The sequence below is a fragment of the Notolepis coatsorum genome, assembly GCF_963971535.1.
Source record: "Notolepis coatsorum genome assembly, chromosome: 3".
Lineage (NCBI taxonomy): Eukaryota > Metazoa > Chordata > Actinopteri > Aulopiformes > Paralepididae > Notolepis > Notolepis coatsorum.
Window position 1 is genome coordinate 61,856,126 of NC_140167.1, and position 24,076 is coordinate 61,880,201.

Below are 24,076 nucleotides of genomic sequence, written 5' to 3' on the forward strand. Positions count from 1 at the left end.
ATTTGTTTAAAATCGATCCGGTTTGACTGCAGATAGATCTAGCGTTAGTTTAATAACAACCAAAAGAACACATTTCTGATTACATTGTGTCCACCCTGATAGAACATTCAAAGAGGCTGTCCAACAATAACAATAAGACAGATAATTATGCCAAAAGAATATAGATGAAATCTGCATTCTATAGTGATGTACAGCTTGAAAGGGACGGGTGAAAATGTGTTACATTTATAATACAGTGATACTTCCCCTCCCAATATTTTATGGATACATTGAAGCCAAGTATTGATGTTTTTATTGATATTTCAAGACTACGTAATAGTTATTTTAAAAAGCGCTTCAAAGTCCTCAAATTTCCTAATTGGTCCCTTTTTACTCTCCAGTTGATTTTGACATCATATTCTCCTGAATAAAAAAAATTTATTCGTCCGATTTTTGTTGCAGTCAAACAACCCAATAAAACATAATCTGTCTGTATCGACTACTTGGTCTGTTCCAAAACGTTTCTGAATCATAATGCTTGCAGTTTTCAGAATGCTAGCCTGGGGGATTGTAGGTCTGATCAAGGCTGTTCTTCCTCCTGCATGACTTTTATTAATGTTGAGTTGTTTGCTTCTTATTAACATTTGTCTTAACAAGCCTGCTTCTGCTTGGGAGATGTCTTCTATAATTTATTTTGTTTTGTTTTTGTTTTGTTTCTTTTTGTTTGTTTTTTTGTTTGTATTCACTTCCTCCACCTCCCCTCCCCTCCCCTCCCTCCCCCTCCCCACACTACCCCTCCCTCTACTCCCCCCCCCCCCCCCCCTTACACCACCACCTGGCTCCGCCCCTCTTGCTCTTTGCCTCAGTCACCTGAGCCCAAAGGAAGCGAGTCTCAGCCCACCCCGGTGACCAATAAGGAGACTCTGGGGTCGCACCTCACAACTGAGCGGCTGGGGGGGTCCGTTCAGGTACTGCTGCCCTGCTGCTCGGCTCGCTAACCTCTGCATGACGCCGCATGGCTGTGTGTGAATGAAGGTCCCCCCCCCACCCCCCCCCCCAACACCTGACTCCACACTGCCTGTCTGTCTGCCTGCCTGCCTATCTGTCTGTCTGTCTACATATCTATATGTCTGACTGCATTTTTGTGTATCTATCTGCCCCAGACTGCTTCTCAATGGGTTTCTATCTGTTCTCTCTGCCTGAGCTGTCTTGTCTGCTTGGTCACTGCTGCTGCTGCTGCTGCTGCTGCTGCTGAGTTTGGCTCGTCTACACAGGGCTCTGAGTGCAGGAAGGGCAGATTAGGAGAGCCAGTGGTTGCTGTCATTCAAAACCCTTGTCAGGCGGGGAGTCCAGTAGCGTCAGCGGTTTTCTATGACCTCAGTTCAGGGAGGAGAGAAAGGCCAACAGCAGTTCAGGAGAAAGCTTTACTTTTATTTTTATTTTTTCCCCCCTCTCTTTCCTATTTTCTTATCAACGAGGACATACTGGGAGATTCTAGGTTGTTACTGGAAATGTTGTTCCCATTGTATCCTGGCAAAATGGCCATTTGTTTGTCTTCAGTTATCAAGAGAAGCCTGCTCTGTGGTCATTTCATAGAGTAAACGTGCCACCTAGTGTTTGCTAGCAGTACTGCGACCATTATGAAACCGCATTCGGAGGGACACAGGCTGTGATTATGCTAAACTGAAACTTGTCTCATTGTCTTGAGAGGAACTGAAAACCGAGATAATCACAATTTCAGTACATATATATATATTCTTTTTTTTACATCTGATAATCTGTGGATCCCTGGTGGTTGATATGATAATGTGCGAGTTAACCCCCTGTGTTAACCCCGGGCAGGTGATGAGCTCAACGAACGGAGAGCTGAACACTGACGACCCCACAGCGGGACACTCCAACGCTCCCATCACGGCCCCCACTGAGGTTGAAGTGGCCGACGAAACCAAGTAAGACACAGCGGCGGTCCCAGACATACACAAAGGCTGCGACTTATCGATAGTTCTAGACATAGCGGTAGTGTTGTAGTATAGTACTTATAGTAGCCTACTCCCACAAGCTTGAAGTGGCTGACGAAAGCTAGGAAAAAAAAAAATCTTTTTGCATGTGGAACTAAATTCAAAACTCCCAAGTTCACCTCCTTCCCAAAATATAACTTGTGCAAAGGGCCTGATGTTGTTCTTTCAGCTCAAGCTCCACCACTGAGAGACTACCTGTCATTTAGCATAGCCTCATAGTATGGCCAACACAAACGACAAGCCAGAGCTAGAAGACCTACCCTTCCCCTACAGTATTTAGAACGGACATTCATCCACAGAAACGCGCCTCCGATCAAGGTGTGATAAACATGAAGCGATATCCCATTTCCTTGGCATGAAACGGGAACTATTAATCAAACCATTAGGGACCTGCATGATGCTTCTTTCTCTATTCAAAGTTTTACCCTGACGGATGATTTACAATAAAGTGCTAAAAACGTAAAAGTAGGCTACTTACATTCTTGATACTATAACTCCCAAAATAGCATAAAATAAAGAAGGTAGGCCAGCTGTACGTAGTTTACATAGCTTGCATACAACTTTGTCTCGAGGTTCCACAAAATCCGAAGTATTTCCAACTGGGGCTTGAGATTGCTCAGAGTGCAAATCATTGTCTTCACGACCGGTTGTTGTTCATTTGTTACTACACGTTCTTCAGCTCAATGAAAGTGAAAGTGAAATTGTCTCCTATCAGTCATGTACCCCATTCAGGCCCCTTTTTATTTTTATTTTTTACAAGACAATTATTCATTTGAATATAGAATATTCATTGACAGCCCAACAGTAACTGCACACCACATCACCGCTGCGTTCCTGATTTTCTTTTGTCTGCTGCTGGGAACCTTTGGTGTTACATGTTGATGCGGGATGACAGGGCCCCTCTTTTCTGAGGTCAAGCATGTGACAGTCTCCCCCGGACCAACAGTAGGGGGGAGTGCGCAACAACCAGGAAGGGGGTTGGGAATTGGCATAACGACTAACAGTGGGATGGGAGAAAAAATTGAAAAAAGGAGAGGGGGAAAAGATTAAAAAAAAATCTAAAAGGTATTCCTCTTGTATCAGCCCTCGGTTTGTTTTAAAGGAACAACATTATGGGAAATGCGCTTTACCCTCTTCTCCAGAGTCAGACAAGAAGATGGATAACTATTTCAAAAACACCCCTATCTGAGTTTTAAGCTAGGCTAGTGGCCTGTATCCGCTTCATTCATTTGTGCTAAGCTAGGCTCACTTGCTGCCGGAGAGCTTTCTACTGAATGCACAGTAGAGAGAGGAGATTGGTATCTATCCTCTTGTCTAAGCACATTTCCCATAATGTTGGTGTGTTCCTTTAAGCCTCAACCATGAAGTACAAATGTGTTTCCAAGACTTTTCTTACATTTTTATTTATTTAATTTTATATTATAATAATTATATAATATTTATATATTTTATGTTGTATTTATATTTTATGTTATATTTTATATATAATTTTATATATTACATTATTGTTTATTGTATCATGTCTGGATTTATCTGATTGAGTTGATTAAAACTGTCTCCGTCTCCCTGCAGGTGCTGCTGTTTCTTCAAGAGGAGGAAGAGGAAAGCCCTCCAAAGACACAAGTAGAGAATTAAAAACACAGAAACGATGAGACGGAAAAGAACTTGAAACATTATGCTCACTGTCAAGTTTTAAATGGAAGCAACTACACAAGATCACCACCTCTCCCCTCCTACTTCTCCTCCTCCAACCATCTCTCTCTTTACTCCTCCTCTCCCTCTCCCTCTTTCTCAGAGATGCCCCTGCTACAGGCGAGTAAAGGAATGTTGTAGGACTCCACAACAGACTCTGGTTCCTTTTTATTAAAGAAAAGTAAAAAAAAGGAAATACGTACATGAATTATTTAAAAAAGGAAGAGAAAAGAAAAAGAGGAAAAAAAGTGGGGAGGGAGGGAGTGGGGGTATGAGAAGAAAAAGTACAAACGTCAAACACACACAAAAAAAAGCTGTAACAACGAAACGAGAATACCGTGACGTGAATAATGAAAACAAAAACAAACAAAGAAAAGGAAAAAAATATACTGTTTGAAACAGTTGTTGTATTCTAGATTCCATACAGAACGTGCAGTGTTTCCCGACAGTCAGCCATTTTGGTGTGGGGGAACTGCCAAGTGGAAAAAAATAAGTTCTGTTCCTTAGAAGAAGAAGAAAAATATGATTAGTTCTTTTATTTGTGGGATCAAGATGAGATTCAAAGAAGGAACTATTACTGTTGATAAAATTCTGGAATCACTGAAAGACACACAGGAAGCATTTAATCTAGAAAAGCAAGAATTTGGAGGATTTTTATGTAATTTCTTTTGTTTTTTCTTCTTTTTTAATGTAATTTTTCAAAGTCGACTTTCTCTGGAATTGAAAACGATACCTTTTACTTTGATGTTGTAGTGTTCTGGAATTCTCTCTCTAGCTCTCTCTCTGGCTGTCTTTTTGTCTGTGGAATCGTGGACTCTGTAGCGCAGTCACTGGCCTCAGGTACTGTGGAAGATGGAGAGAAATGGATATTAAGCTCTCTTATTGCACTTTTGGAAGAAAGAAAACTAATACGAAAAAATAAGTGGAATTCTAGGTTTGAAATTAACAAAAAAAGCAAACTTAATAAAGACTGATTTTAAGAAGAGTGTCCTCACACAAAGCTTATATATCGTGAGTGATGGCCGCTGAAGAAAAGAGAAAATGTTGTTCAATATACATGAAAACGAAGATAATGTCCTTTTCGATTTTATTTCTTACATCAAAATAATTGACCAGGAAATCATAGTTTGTGCCTTTCCAAGTAAAATGTTGAAAGCTCAAGAGTGTCCCGCAAAATGAGATTTGATCTGATCTGTTCCAAATGTTGCTCAGTGGATGTGTGTGTGCGTGTGCGTGTGAGAGCATGTGGTTGTACTGTTGAGTGATGGTGGTATGTCATGAAGGCATGTGTGTTAGAGCTCCTCCCTCCCTCCTCTCATTCACAGTATTGTCTACATCTCTCCCATCTCTCCTCTGCTATGACAATCAACACATCCACTGTAGTACTGGGGTTTCTATCCCCCGCTCTGTCTGTACGCCAACATGGGGGAAGATAATTGAAGAGCTTAAGGACCTCTAGTCTTACATTTGGTAACAGTAGACCGTACATACGAAGATGGTGGCCTTCTGGTTTTCCATAATTTCCCACGTTGCAGAGCAAATGCACCCCAAGGTTAACACCGCTGTTGCACGTTTGGAAACTCTGCACATGGCACTGTAGATTTGGGCCAAGATCACTCAATGACATAATTGACCCATCTCGAACCCAGCCCTCTTTTCTTGATCTTCCTATCACAACTGTTGCAACAAAGTTTGTCAGAGGGAAGCGGCAGTTGCGATTGGAGTATCAAGAAAAGAGGGCTGGGTTTGAGATGGGTCAATTCCAGGAGGCTGCCGTTTTTACGTATGTGTTCCATTAGTGTGTTTGTACTGGAGTAATGGGTACAACCAGGCAGGAACAGGCAGTAGCATAAGCACTGTTACTGTGAGCTAAAGTTGGGTATTTTCCGCCTGAACGAACACGAGTCAAAACTAGGGATGTTCGATGTTGGCTTTTTTACAGATATCTGATATACTGATATTGTCCAACTCTTAATTTCCGATACCGATATCAACCGATACCGATATATGCAGGGTTTCCCCCCCAAAAAAACGGAATAATTTCAGGTAATTAACATTACATATCTCTTGTCGTGGAATTAACACAACGTTATGCATACTTTTGACAATAAATAAAATAAGAATTTGTTCTTACTTGCTTGCCTGGGTAAATGAAGGTTAAATAATTTTTTTTTTTTTTTTAAATTGAATACCTATAATTTCCGATATTACATTTTAATGCCAATATCGGTAGGCCGATAATATCGGACATCCCTAGTCAAAACGGCTCTTGTCGATGTTTCATTACGAAATCCGGCCTCTGTGTTAAGATCATCTCAAAACGGTGACATTACAGCAAAAAGACCAATTTTAACTCACTCGTCCCAACAGTCAGCGATGATTTATTTTTATTTTGTTTCTTTTGGTTGGTTGGAGAGGCACTCGACTCCCATTCATTTCCAGTGAAGACACTTTACCTTGCATTGCTTCCTGCTGTCTGTCATGTTTTGTCACATCCCTGAAGACTTAAGCTATGTGGAGTTAACGCAGTGTTTACATGGCCTTCATCACAGAGGTGAAGGTGCTGCTGTTGCTCACCTGAAGAAGCCAGCCAAGCTCACCTGTGTTGGATTGGAAACGGCAGGTTTTCTTGTCAATTGGGAGTTCCTTGCTGCCACGAACACAACAGTAGTCTCATGTATCTCTCTTTGCCTCGACATTGTAATGTTCTTTTGTTTTTCTTTTGTTTTTCTTTTCTTTTGTTTTTTTTGTTTCTTCCTCTTCCCCTTTGATCTAAAATGAGATGTATGACTTGACAACATGGTGCTCTGTAATCTTTGTCATGTAGAGCACGTCGGTTAAGATTGTATATTTCCCAAGGTTTCTATGTATAAAACGGTCGTTTTTATGGCCTCGTCCCAGGAATGAGTTCAATTCACTTTCGATTCAGTCAATTCAGGAATGTGGATTTTTACTCAAAACATTTTTAAACCTGAAAATCATTTAGCCATAATCTTAAAAAGAAAAAGAAAGGTCCTTCTATCCAGTTTAGGAAGAAATTGACAATGAATGCTGTATAATTAAGTGACTTGTGGTGTCAGTTTAGATTTTCAATTGATTGGACTGAAAGTGTGTGGAGCCCAAACCCACTGAATACAAGTGTCCAAACAGAACATCCTAATACGATTGTAAATATTCATCGAACTTAAATGGATAGATAGTCTTTCCTAGTGTACCATGGAAATTTCCTTTGGGACACCTACGATGGCTTCCATAGAAGTGTGATAATTGGCATGGAGATGAGCTTTGTTTCATGTTGTGGACTTTTGCATTGTGAGACTCAGAAAGACGGATGTCACTCACTGGAATGTTCAACCAAATGATGCTTTTGCCTAACGGTCTTAGATTGTGATTTCTATGACAGTTATCAACGTTTCTATGGTGCCAGTCATATGTGCACCAGCCGAATGACCTTAAACATTTCGATTTTAATTGGAATGGCTGTTCTATCTATTTCAATTCTATGGTGATGTTGTGAGACAAATTTACACTATGACACACATCATGGGTCATTGAAACCATGAGTAACTAACGTGTGAAGTCACGGTGTGTCTGTCATGTGAACTGATTTGGAGAAGTTGAGGGTAAAGCTCCGTACGACTATGGGAGCACCTTAAGCCTATACCGAGACTGAGAAATTAGGCTACTTTTCCCCAACATTACTATATTATGAATGAACAAACCCAGTCAAAACGTGACAAGGGAATATATTTTATTATTCCCCGCCATACGATTGGAAAAAATACTGTTTCTGTTGTTGGATTGTCTGTATGTGGATTGTGTGACCCCTCAATAGGCTCCACGTAAACGGTTTGAATCTCCACAAAGAGTATCTTAACTATTAGAGAAACGGTTCATAAAACGTTTTAATTCGCATCTGTAATGTTTGCATATATTATTTGGAGGTTGTTCAAGGGCCCAATGTGGTCAGCTTTTTTGTGGAATTAGTTGGTTTGTGTCCCAAGTGTCTAGAAATGTTTTTTTACCCGATGTTGTTCAGTATAGGCCTCCAGTAGTATGAAAGGAGAAATGAAAGAGTTGGAGACGCGTGGGCCGCGCGCCGTGCTTGAATCACGTAACGTACAAAGAGGAACCCGTGCGCTTCTCTTGGAAACAGCTTTGACACGAGTTTCGCTATTCATAACCGCAGGTTGGTTATTCGCCTTATTATAGACTCATTATGGGCTACTTATGAGACGCCTACGTTGCGAAAGTGTATGGTCGCCTCAACCTGCAGATGCAGAGGAGTTGGCCTGCCTCAGGAGAAGAGACTGGAGTGCGCACTGCGCTTTTACGCAAAAGGCCGTTGGTGGCGCAAAGGGAGAGAGAGATTTTGTTATGCTGACTTTTGTTCGACTATTAAGCTGACCCCTACATGCTAAACCGGTTCAGATGACCAGCGTGGAGGTCCAGTTTGGCATAATCCTTACATTAGGTTTCTTACATTATTTCACGGAATAATTGTATTATTTTCATTTTTTCTTTTTTTTTCTTTTTTTTTCTTTTTTTTTGGAAAGCGTCAATTTGGAGATGCTCAGACCAAGGTTGAACTGTGTGTTTGCTTAACAGTTGTTAGTGTAACCATTTGCATTATGTATTTGTAAATATGAAAACTACAGAACTTTAATTGTGAATAAAGGAACTTTTATCACGTGAAATCAATCAATCATGGAGCAATCTGTGTCTACCGACCGGTCTTTGCCAGTGTCCCGGCGGATATGTTACGCAGTTGGGCACTTTCTGAATGATCTCTGCGCCTCTCTGTGGTTTACCTACTTACTGGTTTACTACCACTCTGTGCTGGGGCTCCAGAGCACCCAGGCAGGCTTGTTGCTGCTCATTGGCCAAGTAGCGGACGGGATCTGCACGGCTCTCGTGGGATACGAGTCTGACAGAACGCCGTGCTTCTCGGGGTATGGCAAGAGAAAAACCTGGCATTTATTGGGTAAGTGTTGAAAACAGTAAATGAGGCATTACCTTAACTTGACCTTCTTGGTCTTAGTATGAGTTACATTTGAGGGCCAACTCAAACATTGGGATTCCTTAAAAAAACTAAAGCTTGGTATCTATACCAGGGGCGTCCATTTGGTATGGCAAGGTACCTTGGCAAATAACAAATAAAAATGTAAAAAAAAAAAAATATTTTTATTTTTATTTTTTTTACAATTTTTTATGTTGATTTATAATTCTAATGTCAACATTATGAACGAAGCTTCGAACTATTCGGTACAGCCCTAGCATGTTTTGATATTGTCAATTATCTCACTTTTACTAGGTGACTTTTACTGTGACTAACTGAAATATGCCCCAAAAAAAAGGAAAATGGACATACAGTAGGGACGTTTTTTTTTATCAAAGGGCAGCAGAGACAAGTGATACAGGGATTGATTGATTGATTGATTGAAAAGTTTATTAACAGATTGCAGAATGGGTACAGTACAGTACAGCTCAATACATACAATTGTTAAGAGGATGCAGACCAGAGAAAGACTTTCGTCTTGTTTCCATCAGGGTCCCAGGTAACGGGTAAGGTCTGGCTTAGTGATTATAATAGTGCAGTTCAGCATTCAGTAACCCATACTTTTTGTGAATGTGTTTTTGATACTACATTCTGTTGAACACACACCTCAAAACCGTACCTAAGGAAAATTGGCTCAATTGCAAGAAAAGTAATAGACAGTTATGATATTACAATCTGCATAATTCGTATGCAAAATATTGTGGTTCCCTGCTTTAGTCTGTTGACACATTTCTATACTAAAAATGCTTGTGTAGTCCTGTGTCATACCTAAATGTCATATAACTGAATTGTATAGAAACAACTCACCAAAAGTGACTATTGCACAACTGATTTGACAAAAAAATCCACCCCTTCACCTACCCCCCAACCCCCCCCTCCTCGCCATACCTTGCCTTTTACTGAAATGACGCCACTGATCTATACACTACCGTGTGTGCACCCTAACTTAACTTAAAGGGGCACTTCAAAAAACGACCCTCACTTATTTTGGACATAATCTCACATCCAAAAACGAAACCGTTTTGCTCGCATTCAATTCGTTGTATTGTCAATAGAGTAAATTAGTTTAAATGGTCACTCACCAGTGATGTCATCTGGGACATTGACTCATTGTGTTAATTACAGCACCATGGAATGATGTAGATGGAAAAATAGCAATACCTTTTCTATAGGGACTGCTACCTTATTATTTCTATACGCTGTAATTGTCACAAGCATTCAACGACTTCACTGGCCATATTACATTGATTCACTCAATAACTAACTAACTTAATGTGCACAAAATGTTTTTTTTGTATGAGATTATATGCTAAATAAATTTACATTGTTTTTTGGTGAAGTACCCCTTTAACCTAACCTCATTGGCCCGCGTCTATTCTTTTACCAACCGATTTCCAGTTCTGCGATCTGATTGGCCACTGACGTTTCTGGTGCGATCTGATTGGCCACTGACGTTTCTGGTCATGTGACATGTGCGCCCAGTGATGCGCCCATTTCCGCCTCGAACAGCAGCAAACTACCTAACGCCTAGTTTATCACTGGTTAAGCTTAGACGACTTTCGAAGTTGGTTAAGGTTAGAGTTTGGAATCAGGGCTGGTGTTCTATCGCCCTGCTCTAAGACAAACTCTAACCTTAACCAACTTCGAAAGAGTGCCTAAGCTTAACCGGTGGCAGAACTTGCCGTCACACGATTGGCGCGACCAGAAACGTCAGTGGCCAATCAGAGCGCAGAACACGAACGCGGAACTGGAAATCCGTTGGTAAAAGTATTCAGACTCTGACTATGTGTTGCTGACTGTTGATTCCGAGCAGTTTCAACAAAAATGTTCCCAGTCCTGAACAAACATTCTAGATTGCAGCTCCGGCTAAATGCCTGCATCAATGGACTTGATAGAATACTTAACTTCACCTCTCTTGTTAATGTGCAAACATGAAACGACCCCTCACCGGTCCATACTCAGGGTGCAAAGTAACGTAGGGGAGAGCGGGTATATGCCTGGGCCACTTTTCTATCGACACAAAATAACCTTCCATTACTCCCAGACCACTTGGAACAGTAATGAAAATAATTAGATCCCTGAACAGATACAGGTGTCTGCTAACAATTTATCACGTTTTTAAAGCCTAAACCGAACATGACGGGCACAATTTAGTTAAATGGACAAGGAGTGAATTTCCCCCAAATTCCACCTCCACAGTCGGTAGGGTCGGTTGCGACACCTAGTTCTGGGCTAAAGAATAATCATAAATTGCACCTACTGTATAAGGCACTGTCCCCCTGCCACAAGGGTACCTGCTCTCCCCTATTTGTACTCGAGTAACTTATGTATTTAAGTACAGGTTCAGGTTATTTCTACTTTACTTGAGTATTTCTATTTGAGGGGACTGTACTTTTACCATACCTTTCAAAGCAAAATGTCCCTCCACTACATTTATCCTCATGTATAATGCTGGCAGATCGCATAGTTAATTTAGCATGCAAATCAATTAAACAAAACGACAAACTTTTTTAACCCCAATGCTGATACTTTTGATACTCAAGTACATTTCATATCGACAACTTTTGGTGAACTTTAAGCGGAGGAGGAAAAAATAATACTTTTACCAGAGTACTATAATATCTGGGTATTTCTGCTTTTACTTTAGTAAAGCATTTGGGTAATTCTTCCACTACTGGCCCTATTCTCATAACCAGAAAGCAGCTGTCTCTGCCCTGCAGCCTGGGGCAGCAATCACATCCACACCTCAGTCAAACCCATTCTGCTTCCCTCCTCTTCTCTCCAGGAGCGGTCTGTGTGCTCGTCTCCTTCCCCTTCATCTTCAACCCGTGTCTGGCCTGTGATGCCAACACGCCCCAGTGGGCCATGGTCACCTATTTCTCCCCCTTCATCATCATCTTCCAGTTCGGCTGGGCGGCCACCCAGATCTCCCACCTCTCCCTCATCCCAGAGCTGGTGTCCAGCGAGAATGCCAAGGTGGAGCTCACTGCCTACAGGTGAGGTCACGAGTCAACTCTCCCAATTCAAACGTATAGCCGCATTTACTTTCAAACTAATTACATTTTTTTATTTAATAATAATAATAATTCATTTATTTTGTATAGCGCTTTTCAATGAACCAAAGTCGCTGACAATAGGCAAAAAAACAAAGAAAACAGAACCACAGGGAAACGGAGAACAATATGAATACACAAGAACATAAAACCACGAGTAACGGATAACAAATAGTCAGTAGGGGAGACAGTCGGGAAGTGAGTAAGGGAAACTGAGGGGGGTGGGGGGGGCAGGAGAGGAGAGAACGTAGGGTAGGGGAAAAGGGGGTGGTAGGTTGGATGAGGGTGGTTATGGGTAAGGAAGGTTGAATGCTAGGGAGAACAGGTAGGTTTTGAGTCTGGATTTGAAAGTGGAGAGTGAGGGAGAGTCTCTGATGGTCTCAGGGAGGGAGTTCCAGAGTCGGGGTGCAGCTCGTGAAAATGCCCGGTCACCAAAACATTTAAGTTTGGATGACGGGACAGTGAGGGAAAGAGTGGAAGAGGACCGGAGGGAACGGGTGGGGCGGTAGGGGAGAAGGAGGTCAGTCAGGTAGGGGGGGGCCAGGCTATGGAGGGCTTTGAAGGTGAGGAGTGTGTTTTGAAGTTGATGCGTTCCTTGATCGGGAGCCAGTGGAGAGAGTGGAGGACAGGAGTGATGTGTTCACGGGACCGGGTGTTAGTGAGGAGGCGGGCGGCTGAATTCTGGACCATCTGCAGTTTATGGAGGCAGCGGGAGGTGATGCCAGTGAGGAGGGAGTTACAATAGTCCAGGCGGGAGGAGATGAAGGCGTGTATGAGGGATTCAGCAGCAGGGGGGGAGAGGCAGTGGCGGATTTTGGCAGATGGTCGCAGATTTGGTCGCAGATGTCCAGATTTGGTACATATTTTGGCTCTCTTGAGCAGGCTTTAGCAGTTTAGCAGGCTGTGAGGTACAGGTGTAGAGACGGAGGTTTAGCAGGCTGTAAGGTACAGGTGTAGAGACAGAGGTGTTTAGCAGGCTGTGAGGTACAGGCGTAGAGACAGAGGTGTTTAGCAGGCTGTGAGGTACAGGCATAGAGACAGGTGTTTAGCAGGCTGTGAGGTACAGGTGTAGAGACAGGTGTTTAGCAGGTTGTAAGGTACAGGTGTAGAGACAGGTGTTTAGCAGGCTGTGAGGTACAGGCGTAGAGACAGGTGTTTAGCAGGCTGTGAGGTACAGGTGTAGAGACAGGTGTTTAGCAGGCTGTAAGGTACAGGCATAGAGACAGAGGTGTTTAGCAGGCTGTGAGGTACAGGTGTAGAGACAGGTGTTTAGCAGGCTGTAAGGTACAGGCATAGAGACAGAGCTGTTTAGCAGGCTGTGAGGTACAGGCGTAGAGACGGGTGTTTAGCAGGCTGTGAGGTACAGGTGTAGAGACAGCTGTTTAGCAGGCTGTGAGGTACAGGTGTAGAGACAGTGGTGTTTAGCAGGCTGTGAGGTACATGTGTAGAGACAGTGGTGTTTAGCAGGCTGTAAGGTACAGGTGTAGAGACAGGTATTTAGCAGGCTGTGAGGTACAGGCGTAGAGACATCCTATCTGGGGGTTGGCAATTGGGACAAAACGTGGATATCTCCGTATATAACGAACAAAAGCATAATGAAAAAAATTATGAAAAGATATTCCATCATAATGGTTAGTAAAATGTGTGTAAAATACCTTCCGCATCTTCAGCTTTTCACAATGGTTGGCAAAATGCCTGTAAAAGACACTATCTTCCTCGAAATGTAGCCTGTGTATTCTGGCCTTCAGACCAGTGTCTGTTCTCTGGAACGGAACTCATTTTTGGTCTGTGCTGTTCACCCAAAAGTGAATCCTCTACAATCTACATCCTCCTATTATTCATCTCTGGTATACCTTCTCCTTCTCCGCCTCCTACACTTTCCTCTCCTTCTCCCTCCCTCTCTCTCACTCTCCCTCCCTCTCTCGTTCCTCCCCACCTCCATCCATCTCTCCCTCCCTTCCTCATAGGTTTGTATCAGTATTTCCAGTAATAATGTGAAGTAGAAATGAAAGACCAGTAACCTGAGATTGAGGGGACGTGACAGTAAATTATGCTATTGGCTGCCCTCAGCTTGTTCCAGTGTCAGACTCCGTTCGTGGGCTGTTATGTTATCCGAGGGACCACAACAATGAACACCCAATATACCAGTAACTTGAAGCTCGGAATGCTTCAACGAACAAGAGAAAAAAATCACAGACAATTCACCTTTCACCGTAATCTGTTATCTGGTGATCGTTTCCCTGGCAGTGTGAAGTGGAGAGCTCACACAGTCACTCTAACACAGTGCACTGGCTGATATCGTCATGTTTGGTATAAAACTGCTGCAATAATAGAAAGAAGCAATAATGATCATATCTGCGATAGTGCGGGACTGGAAAACACACTTTGTCACCGTCGTCCAGGAGACGGCAATAACAATAACACCACTCAGCTGACCAAGTGGATCCTAACGTACAGCACTCCTCCTTGTATTAGTGTGCTGCGCGCTGACCTCTCTGAGGAAATTCATGTGTGTAGTAGAGGGGCGTGTGTGTGTGTGTGTGTAGCTAGGAGGCCTACATTTAAAGACACACTTCAGTTGCCTTGTGTGAACTGACCATAAAGGACTGTTTATTCAGGTATGCGTTCACAGTGGTGGCCAATATCACTGTGTACGGCGTGGCATGGCTGCTGTTTCGCTTCCAGTCCGACCCTTCTACCTCAGACAGCCTGGGGCCGCGGGACATCCCTGTGTTTAGGGTAAGAACCGCAGAGAAGGCTTTCTAACGTAAGATTCAAAACTGTCCCAAGGAATTGGCTGAGGGAAGCAACAAAAACGATAAAAAAAATAATAATAATAGAATGATATGAAGTGAAAGCACATAATTATATATATATATATATATATATATATATATATATATATATATATATATATATATATATATATATATATACTGTATATATACTGTATATATGTGTGTGTACAGGAATATTTAGAGTATGTACAGAAATACTGTGCAGAATAATAAATGTTATTTTTCATACAAGAAGGGCGCATGTCCCATATTGCTCAGCAGCATTTCTCTTTTGGTTATAGGGCAGACTAGTAGGATTTCAGTTTTGTCCTCATTTAATTTTAAGATGTTGGTCATCCATTTGTTTATTGTTAAGAGACGGGCAGAAATTGAGTTAGTCGCTGTAGGATCATTTGGTTCAGCAGAGATGTACAATTGTGTGTCATCCGCGTAGCTATGGAAACATACATTGTGTTTTCTAATGATGTCCAGCATGTATAGTGAGAATAATAGTGGACCAAGGCAGCTCCTTTGTGGAACTCCAAAGTAGATGTCATGTTTCTCAGAAGCATGATCTCCAAACCTGACGTAATATTTTCTCCTTGATATATATGTTCTGAACCAGTTTAATACATAGTCAGAAAGACCAACACATTTTCGAGATTTATTAAGATATCATGGTCAATCTGGTCAAACACTGCGCGTAGGTCTAAGAGGACAAAAATGTAGACTTCATGACTAATATAATCTATAAATGTACATGTTGCAACTGAGATTAACAGAATGATTGTGTTAGATAGTGTTATGCAGCAGATACAGTATACGGACAGTGAAAAGCGTTCCAGCTGTGTTTGGCCTAGTGACGGTGGGCCACCCTGCATAGAGGAGCTTCTTGCTTGAGTTATATACTGTCACAAAGTCTAAACATTGCTTCTCTCTCTCTCTCTCTCTCCGTAGAACCTGGCCCTTATTGTGCTGGGTATCGGGGCCTTGTTCACCCTGGTATTCCATATAGGTACACCGGAGAGGACCCTGTCCAGTGAGCAGGCCTCAGGGGAGAGGGCTGAGGAGCCTCTGATCTCTCCCACCTCTCAGGTCTCCCAGGTCCCTCCCTCTCAGCCTGTCCTCCAATGGAAGCACTGGCTGAAGGAGCCCTCTTTCTACCAGGTGAATCCTATCTCAGCTTGAAATATTAAAGGGATAGTTGTGATTTTTGGAACCCCAGTGTTATTTCTTGCTTACCAATGATGATGTTGATTGGTAGAGTCCTTTCTAAGCACAATCCACGCTGCTCCTCATACTAGCTCCATATAGTACCACTCAACTGATGCTCGTTGGCTGTTTGGTCTTATAACCCGTCATTTTAGCTTTCAACCGATGTGTTGGTTGATAGACAATAACACAGCGTGACCATAGGCGCCTGGCCTTAAGAGCACGCGGAGCAGCTGCTCTCCCACTATTGAACTTGGGGGAGCAAGGGTATGATCTTGCTCCACCACTTTTTGATCATATGAAAAATATGATATACCCCCCCCCCCCCAATATATAAATCTAACCATAACTACGTAATTTCAATCAAATTAATAATGCGCAATGACACTTAATAGCAAGTTTTTAAGTTTCCAAAGATTGTGTGACCCCCCACTTTAATGGTTTGATCCAGTGCCCACGGGCCACGGTTCGTCGGCATGACGTATACGACATGTTGGGGGAGGCGGCTTTTTCGAAAGCCCTTGAAAAATTCAGGCTGGATATTGGATAACATTGTGAGGATTATTCTTCGGCGTTTACATCAAAATGGAGCAAATCATCACGTAAGTCGAACACTGTGACTGTATACTAAATGCGCAAACAGATTGAAACTGAATATTTATCGTATGGTGAGCCTCGGCGCTGCACCGAGTGAATCCAGAGATACGGGATGGTGCGCAGGCGCTGTGATCACCCAACGGCGGAAATAATGCCGCTTTGAGCAGTTTATAAAAAAATATTAAAAATATTTATTAGCAACGCCGAGCTTTCAAACCATCCCGTATCTCTGTGCGAACCCCTCGTGCAACTGTGAGCACCTTTTGTAATGCCAGAACCAGTCCTTCATGGTAAATCTAGGTTGGTTTCCCATTGAGGAGCAAGTGACTGTGGATTCACTCGGTGCTGAGCACAGTCACGAAAGGGGCTAGTATGGACCCTGATGTAAACAAGACAAACGTCTTTCTCTGGTCTGCATCCCCTTAACAATTGTGTGTATTGAGCCGTACTGTATTGTACCCATTCTGCAATCTGTTAAATAAAGTTTTCATTCATTCATTCATTCAGCCGCCGCGCTCACTGGGGCTATTGATAGCGTCAATTAGTTGTTGTTGTTGTTGTTGTTGTTGGTACTGCCGCTGCGGATGAGAACGGGGCCGGAGGGGCTTTGGGAGGATGGGAAAGTTATTATTATTATTATAATAGTAATTGGCTATCATACGTGCCTAGCTAGCGTTAGCTAAAAGAGCCCTCGCAGTGAAGTTATTATTATTATAGCTATCATACTGCAATATAAACTGAGTTTTATAGTGAAAAGAGCAGCTTTATTTTGGTCAAGATTGAAGGCTCTATATTGCAGGAAATTGCACATACAGGTGTTCATTAAATGTAAAAAATCTGCCGTGGAGGGGGTCCGGCACGACCCCCTCCACGGCAGATTTTTTTGCAAGGGGTGGTTAAAGAAAAAAAAAAAAAGTAAAAAAAAAAATCAAATAAAAAAAAATCTTGCACCCCCACTTTCAACTATAACTAGGCGGCCATGAGCGTGACGCCGACAGATGAGGGCACTTCACCAAAAAATAATGCTGATTTTCTTTTGCACATAATCTCACACAAATTTTTCACGGATTAATTTAGTTAGACAGTTATTGAGTAAATTTGTTTAACCCTTGTGCCTTGTTAGGTAACTGACAGAGTTGGCACGTCAGTGCATGAAAAGATTGCATCACGTTCAAGGTCATAAAAAACATAATTTGTAATATTTCGTTCCAATTCTTTTTTTATGAATACCACTATGAACCTAACTCAACATATCTATCAAAGATTCCAAAGATTTCCGAATTGTAACCCCTTATATTCCTGTTTGTGTTAGGGTTAGGGTTGGGGTTAGGTTAGGGGACTGGGACAGGGATGAGATTTTACCTTCTCCTTCTACCTTTCTGTCTGGGTAACCCTAACCCTAACCCCCTAATGGCTTGAAACCTAATGGGTTTCAAAATTGAATCTTTTCAAATTCTGTAAATATATGGAAAATAAGCAAATGGACCCAATTTCATGACGTAATCATCAACACAGCCACCGTTGTACACACACACACACACACACACACACACAGGAAATAGTTGCTAAGGAGGCACAAGGGTTAAATATGGTCACCAGTGATGTTGTTGGGGACATTGAATTCTTGTGTTGCGTGAATTACAGCTCCATGAATAAAAAAATAAAATATCAATACCTTGTCTTATAGGGACTGCTACCTTATCATTTCATTGAGCTGTAATTAACACTGTTAACAGAACTCGCTTCTGGGGCATCAATAATGTGGTCCAGAGGCATAGATTCTCTATTGTGCCCGAACTGGCTTGATTTCTTTATTCACATATAAGCAGCAGATGTACAGAGCTCTGCTCTCTTTTGGAGCCGTTGTGGAGAGAGAGAAAATGGGTGGGGCGACCTCTTATATAGTTACCTCTATGGTAGGATACTCAGGTAGATACGCCTCGAGCGCCCTCCGGTGGAGACGGATATATATGCATAGGTAACCTGTTACAGGTGTAAACAGTCATATGTACAGTTAGGCAGTCACTAACATCCCCACACAGAGTCCCTTAATTCAACAAACACAACACAAGGATTCAACATCCCCGACAGAAAAACAGTTTTTTTTTCACTTCAACTGAGTTTTTTTGCGAAGTGCCCCTTTAATTTTCGTTCCTTTTTATTCCAGGTGTCTTTTCTGTACATGTGCACCAGGCTGATAGTCAACATGTCCCAGACTTACATATCTGTCTACCTCACCAACTCACTGCTATTACCCAAGGTAAGGAACATCTGTCTACCTCACCAACTCACTGCTATTACCCAAGGTAAGGAACATCTGTCTACCTCACCAACTCACTGCTATTACCCAAGGTAAGGAACATCTGTCTACCTCACCAACTCACTGCTATTACCCAAGGTAAGGAACATCTGTCTACCTCACCAACTCACTGCTATTACCCAAGGTAAGGAACATCTGTCTACCTCACCAACTCACTGCTATTACCCAAGGTAAGGAACATCTGTCTACCTCACCAACTCACTGCTATTACCCAAGGTAAGGAACATCTGTCTACCTCACCAACTCACTGCTATTACCCAAGGTAAGGAACATCTGTCTACCTCACCAACTCACTGCTATTACCCAAGGTAAGGAACATCTGTCTACCTCACCAACTCACTGCTATTACCCAAGGTAAGGAACATCTGTCTACCTCACCAACTCACTGCTATTACCCAAGGTAAGGAACATCTGTCTACCTCACCAACTCACTGCTATTACCCAAGGTAAGGCCACACTGTGTTAGACTAGAGGGGAATTACGCCCAATTCAAGAACTCATTCATGTAATTCCTCTGGTCTATGATGGTCCAGAAATATTTGTGAACATAAACTATCAAATCTAAAAACTAGATGACACTGAATGTATCTTACGGTAGGTAATGGTATATACAGGTACATTTTCTGTTTCAGAACTGATTACACTACTATAGAATAAAGCTCATTTGGGTATAAAAACTCAAACAATCATTCTGTTGGTCCACAAAGTCAGTTTCCCATTCATTGTCTGGAGCAGCTCCAGACTTACTTATCTGGTTTCTGGCCTCGTAGAGAGTAGCTCATGTTCACAAATATTGATTGAACTTTCACTGGCCATGGGAATAACATTAGAATGAATTATTTAGGTGGCATTCCCCTTTTAAGGTCAATTGACTTTCCAATGCAATCAATTCAAGAAGTGTATTTCCTTCAAAATTCAAATATAGAAAAACGTTTGCTATGGGAAGGCTGTCCTACTGTATAACCCCTATTAACAAATAATTAAGGACAAATGAATGTATTCACATAATGTATCATTAGCAAAGTATTTACCGTTTACATTTTGAATTGATTGAATTGAAAGTCAATTGACTCCCAATCCTGGTTTGCATGTGCATGCACTGAAGTATTGTCATTTATTTACTTACCTTTTTAATTAAATGTTTTTTTCAACATTTCTGACCCCTAGCCCTATTACCTATTTAGCAATGATGTTGTTGATTGGTAGAGTCTCCTCTCAGCACAGTCCATGCTGTTCTTCATACAGGATACCTGCAGCTCCGACTAGTTAAGCACAAAACCAATGTATAGTAATGGGGCCACGCACCGGTCTGTACAATAATAATAATACATTTTATTTGTAGTGCGCTCTACATTTCTCAGAGTGATACAGGTTCAAAACAAAGCAAAGTAAAAAAAGAAGTTGACAAAAAAAGCAACAGATAAAATAGGCATGGCTAGGGCATTTCCCAATACACAAAACAAAGACAAAGTGGAGTTAACTAAAGGCTCTATTAAAAAGGAGGGTTTTAGGCCTAGTTTAAAAATGCCCACAGACGGTGGAGCTCTCAGGTGGTCAGGGAGACCATTCCACAGCCTGGGAGCAGCCGAGCAGCAGGCCCGATCTCCCACGGTGCAGAGCTTGGTCCTGGGTTACTGGAGGAGGTTGGCTGTGCCAGAGCAGAGGGTGCGGGTGGAGGATTGGGGGGTGAGGAGTTCCTTAAGGTGGGGGGGGGGGGGGGGGGGACTTCCGTGAAGACACTGGTGGGTGAGGAGGGACACCTTAAATAGTGCAAATACAAGTCCTACTTACAATTTACAATTTAGTCATTTAGCTGACACTTTTATCCAAAGCGACTTACAGTTGTTGTTCGTCAAATAGTATTGAGCTTGAGTGTTACACTTTGAGTGCATAGTAGTTTAGACATATTAGCATGATGGGTAGCAGTATAAGGGGGCTTTCTCACTGCCATTCGGGGTCGAATCAGCTCCGCTCCGTCCTCGCTCCGTCCTTGGGTGCGAACTCCCCCCCTCCCTCTCCCCCCTCTGGTTTGTGTACACACTGCAGTCTTGGTGCGCTCCAGGTTTTGTTTATGGTTTGCGTTTTGAGCGTGTAAGCTTGCCGTAGGCGATGATGTCACGCTCGAACGTCAACACAGGAAGAGTTTTAACACACAGTGGTGGAAACTGGATGCTGATATAAAGAAACAAATAACCAATAAATATGAAGTTATATTTGAACCTCTGTTGTCAAGCCTTGTCAATATAACCCACCCCCTTTTCTCACGAATGGAAGTGGTGTCGTGGAGTCCGCTTTGAGCGTTTTCCAGGGTTAACGCTAACGCTAAGCTAACGCTAGTTAGCTTAGCCTATTTATTACTAGTTAGCAGCTAACATTGCTCGCGTCAATTATATTGCATGTCATTGATCTACCGGTCGATCACGGCCGACTGGTTGGGCACCACTGGTCTATAGAAATAAATGCATTCGAACAAGAAACCAATGTATAGTAGACATAGCAATGGCAAAAAAATTGCCAGGCCTAATGCGAGCCGGGAAGTCTTGGGCTTGTAACATGGCTTCATGCACTGAGCCGTGAGGCTCAACATGGTTGTTTGGTTGAGGCCTGAACTCGCCAAATTGCCCATAAATATCGTTTTTGTGGGTATTGTCCAGTTGTTGCTGTATGTTTTTATCTGCCCAAAATTCAAGCAAGCATGAAAGCATTACAGTAAGCTACCACGCCCCCCGCTCCCACTGGAGCGCATCCAGAACCACCTATTCCAGCAGTCCAGGTTTGGAGCGAATCAGCGTCCCCGGGGCGTTCTCAGTAGGACGATCACACCCTATTTGGGTGCGATCGGGCTGTGATTCAACCCTGAATGGTTAGTGAGAAAGCCCCCTAAGAATAGTAGCTACTTATTATTTCAGATAGATATTTCAGATAGTTTGAAGAGGTGTTTTTTAGTTGACAGCGGAAAGTTGGCCAGGTTTACTTTGAGTGCAGGAATAGGAATAGGTAGCAGGAGTAGGAGTATGTAGCAGGAGTATGTAGCAGGAGTATGTAGCAGGAGTAGGTAGCAGGGGTAGGAGTATGTAGCAGGAGTAGGTAGCAGGAGTAGAAGTAGGTACTATAGTAGGAGTAGGTAGCAGGAGTAGAAGTAGGTACTGTAGTAGGAGTAGGGAGTAGGAGTATGTAGCAGGAGTATGTAGCAGGAGTAGGTACTGTAGTAGGAGTAGGAGTATGGAGTAGGAGTAGGAGTATGTAGCAGGAGTAGGAGTATGTAGCAGGAGTAGGTAGTAGGGAGCAGGAGTAGGAGTATGTAGCAGGAGTAGGTAGTAGGGAGCAGGAGTAGGTACTGTAGTAGGAGTATGGAGTAGGAGTATGGAGTAGGAGTATGTAGCAGGAGTAGGAGTATGTAGCAGGAGTATGTAGCAGGAGTAGGTAGCAGGAGTAGGTAGCAGGAGTAGGAGTAGGTAGCAGGAGTAGGAGTAGGTACAGATACAGCGCTCAAAACTCAAACCTCTCCTGCGCCTCTACCACTCCTCCACCACTGCACTCCAAACTGATTGTGTGACTCCTATTGTTCTGGACGGTGCCAGATTTCACACCTCCACTTCCTCCCACAGGCTGGCGAGATTTTCATCTTAAATTTGTATTCGTCCCAAATGTCCCAGCCCCATCGGATTTCTTAGCTTTTTCACTGTTTACTTATCATGCATTGCAACACTAATATATGGTCAGTACCCCAAGTCAGACTGCCCATATACAAATAATCTTGGGGGTCTGAGGGCAGTAGCCCCCGACCCCCTCCCTGGGGAAGCACTTAAGTTATGTACCCCCCATTTGTTCACCCAGCCACCAGCCCCGGGAAGAAAAAAAACCTGAATGCTAGGCTTAAGTGGCACACAAGCAGCAACAAACAGCAGACAAGCAGCAGACAAGCAGCAGAATTAGTTAGATTTTTGAGCACTGCGTCTGCAGGAGTATGAGTAGGTAGTAAGAGTAGGTAGCAGGAGTAGGTAGTAGGAGTAGGTAGTAGGAGTAGGTAGCAGGAGTAGGTAGCAGGAGTAGCAGGAGTAGGTAGTAGGAGTAGGTAGCAGGAGTAGGTAGTATGAGTAGGTAGTAAGAGTAGGTAGCAGGAGTAGGTAGTAGGAGTAGGTAGCAGGAGTAGGTAGTAGGAGTAGGTAGCAGGAGTAGCAGGAGTAGGTAGTAGGAGTAGGTAGCAGGAGTAGGTAGTAGGAGTAGGTAGCAGGAGTAGCAGGAGTAGGTAGTAGGAGTAGGTAGCAGGAGTAGCAGGAGTAGGTAGTAGGAGTAGGTAGTAGGAGTAGGTAGCAGGAGTAGGGACCGATAGGGAGCGCAGTGATTGCTGGACGCACCAGGCATGTCACAAAAGCAGTAGAAGAAGAAGAAGCCATTTTGCCAAGGCTCGCTCTGTGAGTACACTCGTTTTATAAAAATTATTTAAAATGTTTATTAGCAACGCCGAGCTTTCAAACCCCGCCGCGGGTGTGTGAAACCCTAATTGAACGCTGGGTACCTTTGAAATTTATATCTGATATATTTCGGACCCACTGCAAGCTTTTAAGCAGTGCTTGGTGGTCCAAATTAACCTGGCTAGTACTACGGAGCTATAAGTGACTGCGTATTCAAAAGCCCCTGGCTTGCACAATCCTACCTGGAGGGGAGAGAACAGATGGTGGAGGTAAACGGTACCCTATCCCCCCCCCCCCCCCCTCACAGTGAGCTGTGGTGTTCCACAAGGAAGCATACTAGGACCACTACTATTCCTAATTTATGCAAATGACATGTCGTCAGCGTGTGACTGCAACTTGTTCCTGTTTGCGGACGACTCAGCCCTGCTGGTCTCTGACAAGAACAAGTTACAGGTTGGAAAAGCCCTCAGCTCGGAACTAGGCAAAATCTGCATTATGGCTCGCAGACAACAAACTATCATTACACATGGGCAAAACAGAGTCCATTCTCTTCGGTTCAAATAACAAACTCAGCAAGACCGACGGCTTCTCAGTTACAGTGGGTGACAATATTGTCACAAGGAAAGATTAAATTACCTACCTGGGTTCCATCCTAGAGGCTAATCTTTCCCGTGACAAAATGACATCCAATGTAATAAAAAAAAAAGTCAACCAACGAACTCGATTCTTGTACCGGATCTCCTCTCTGGTAAACAAGAATACCCTGAAGACTCTGGCAGGAGCACTCATTCAAGGGTACTACGACTATGCTTGCACCTCATGGTACCAAAGCACCTCAAAGGCACTAAAAAGCAAATTACAAACATCTCAAAACAAACTGGTCAGACTACTGCTTGACCTGACTCCTAGAACCCACCTCACCCCTGCCCACTTTGACAACCTAGGATGGCTTAG

General features: G+C 42.9%; 2 protein-coding genes across 4 annotated transcripts in view; both read left to right on the forward strand.

Moving 5' to 3' along the window:
• csnk1g2b (casein kinase 1, gamma 2b) overlaps positions 1-8,336 on the forward strand; it is a 120,801-nt gene extending 112,465 nt beyond the window's left edge. For 2 of the 3 annotated variants that reach the window (XM_084309964.1, XM_084309965.1), the window contains exons 10-11: positions 1,822-1,928; positions 3,570-8,336. In XM_084309964.1, the coding sequence (XP_084166090.1) occupies positions 1,822-1,928; positions 3,570-3,624 (162 nt within the window). In that variant the 3' untranslated portion in view covers positions 3,625-8,336. Of the gene's footprint in view, positions 1-845; positions 948-1,821; positions 1,929-3,569 lie in introns of all 3 variants that reach the window. The other variant, XM_084309966.1, reaches the window with a different exon arrangement.
• Positions 8,337-8,396: 60 nt separating this feature from the next.
• The window catches only part of mfsd12b (major facilitator superfamily domain containing 12b), a gene marked incomplete at both ends in the record, with an annotated part of 45,190 nt that continues 29,510 nt past the window's right edge, over positions 8,397-24,076 (forward strand). The window contains 5 exons of the mRNA XM_084311223.1: positions 8,397-8,673; positions 11,534-11,744; positions 14,420-14,540; positions 15,536-15,745; positions 18,555-18,647. Of these exons, the coding sequence (XP_084167349.1) occupies positions 8,397-8,673; positions 11,534-11,744; positions 14,420-14,540; positions 15,536-15,745; positions 18,555-18,647 (912 nt within the window). The remainder of the gene's footprint in view (positions 8,674-11,533; positions 11,745-14,419; positions 14,541-15,535; positions 15,746-18,554; positions 18,648-24,076) is intronic.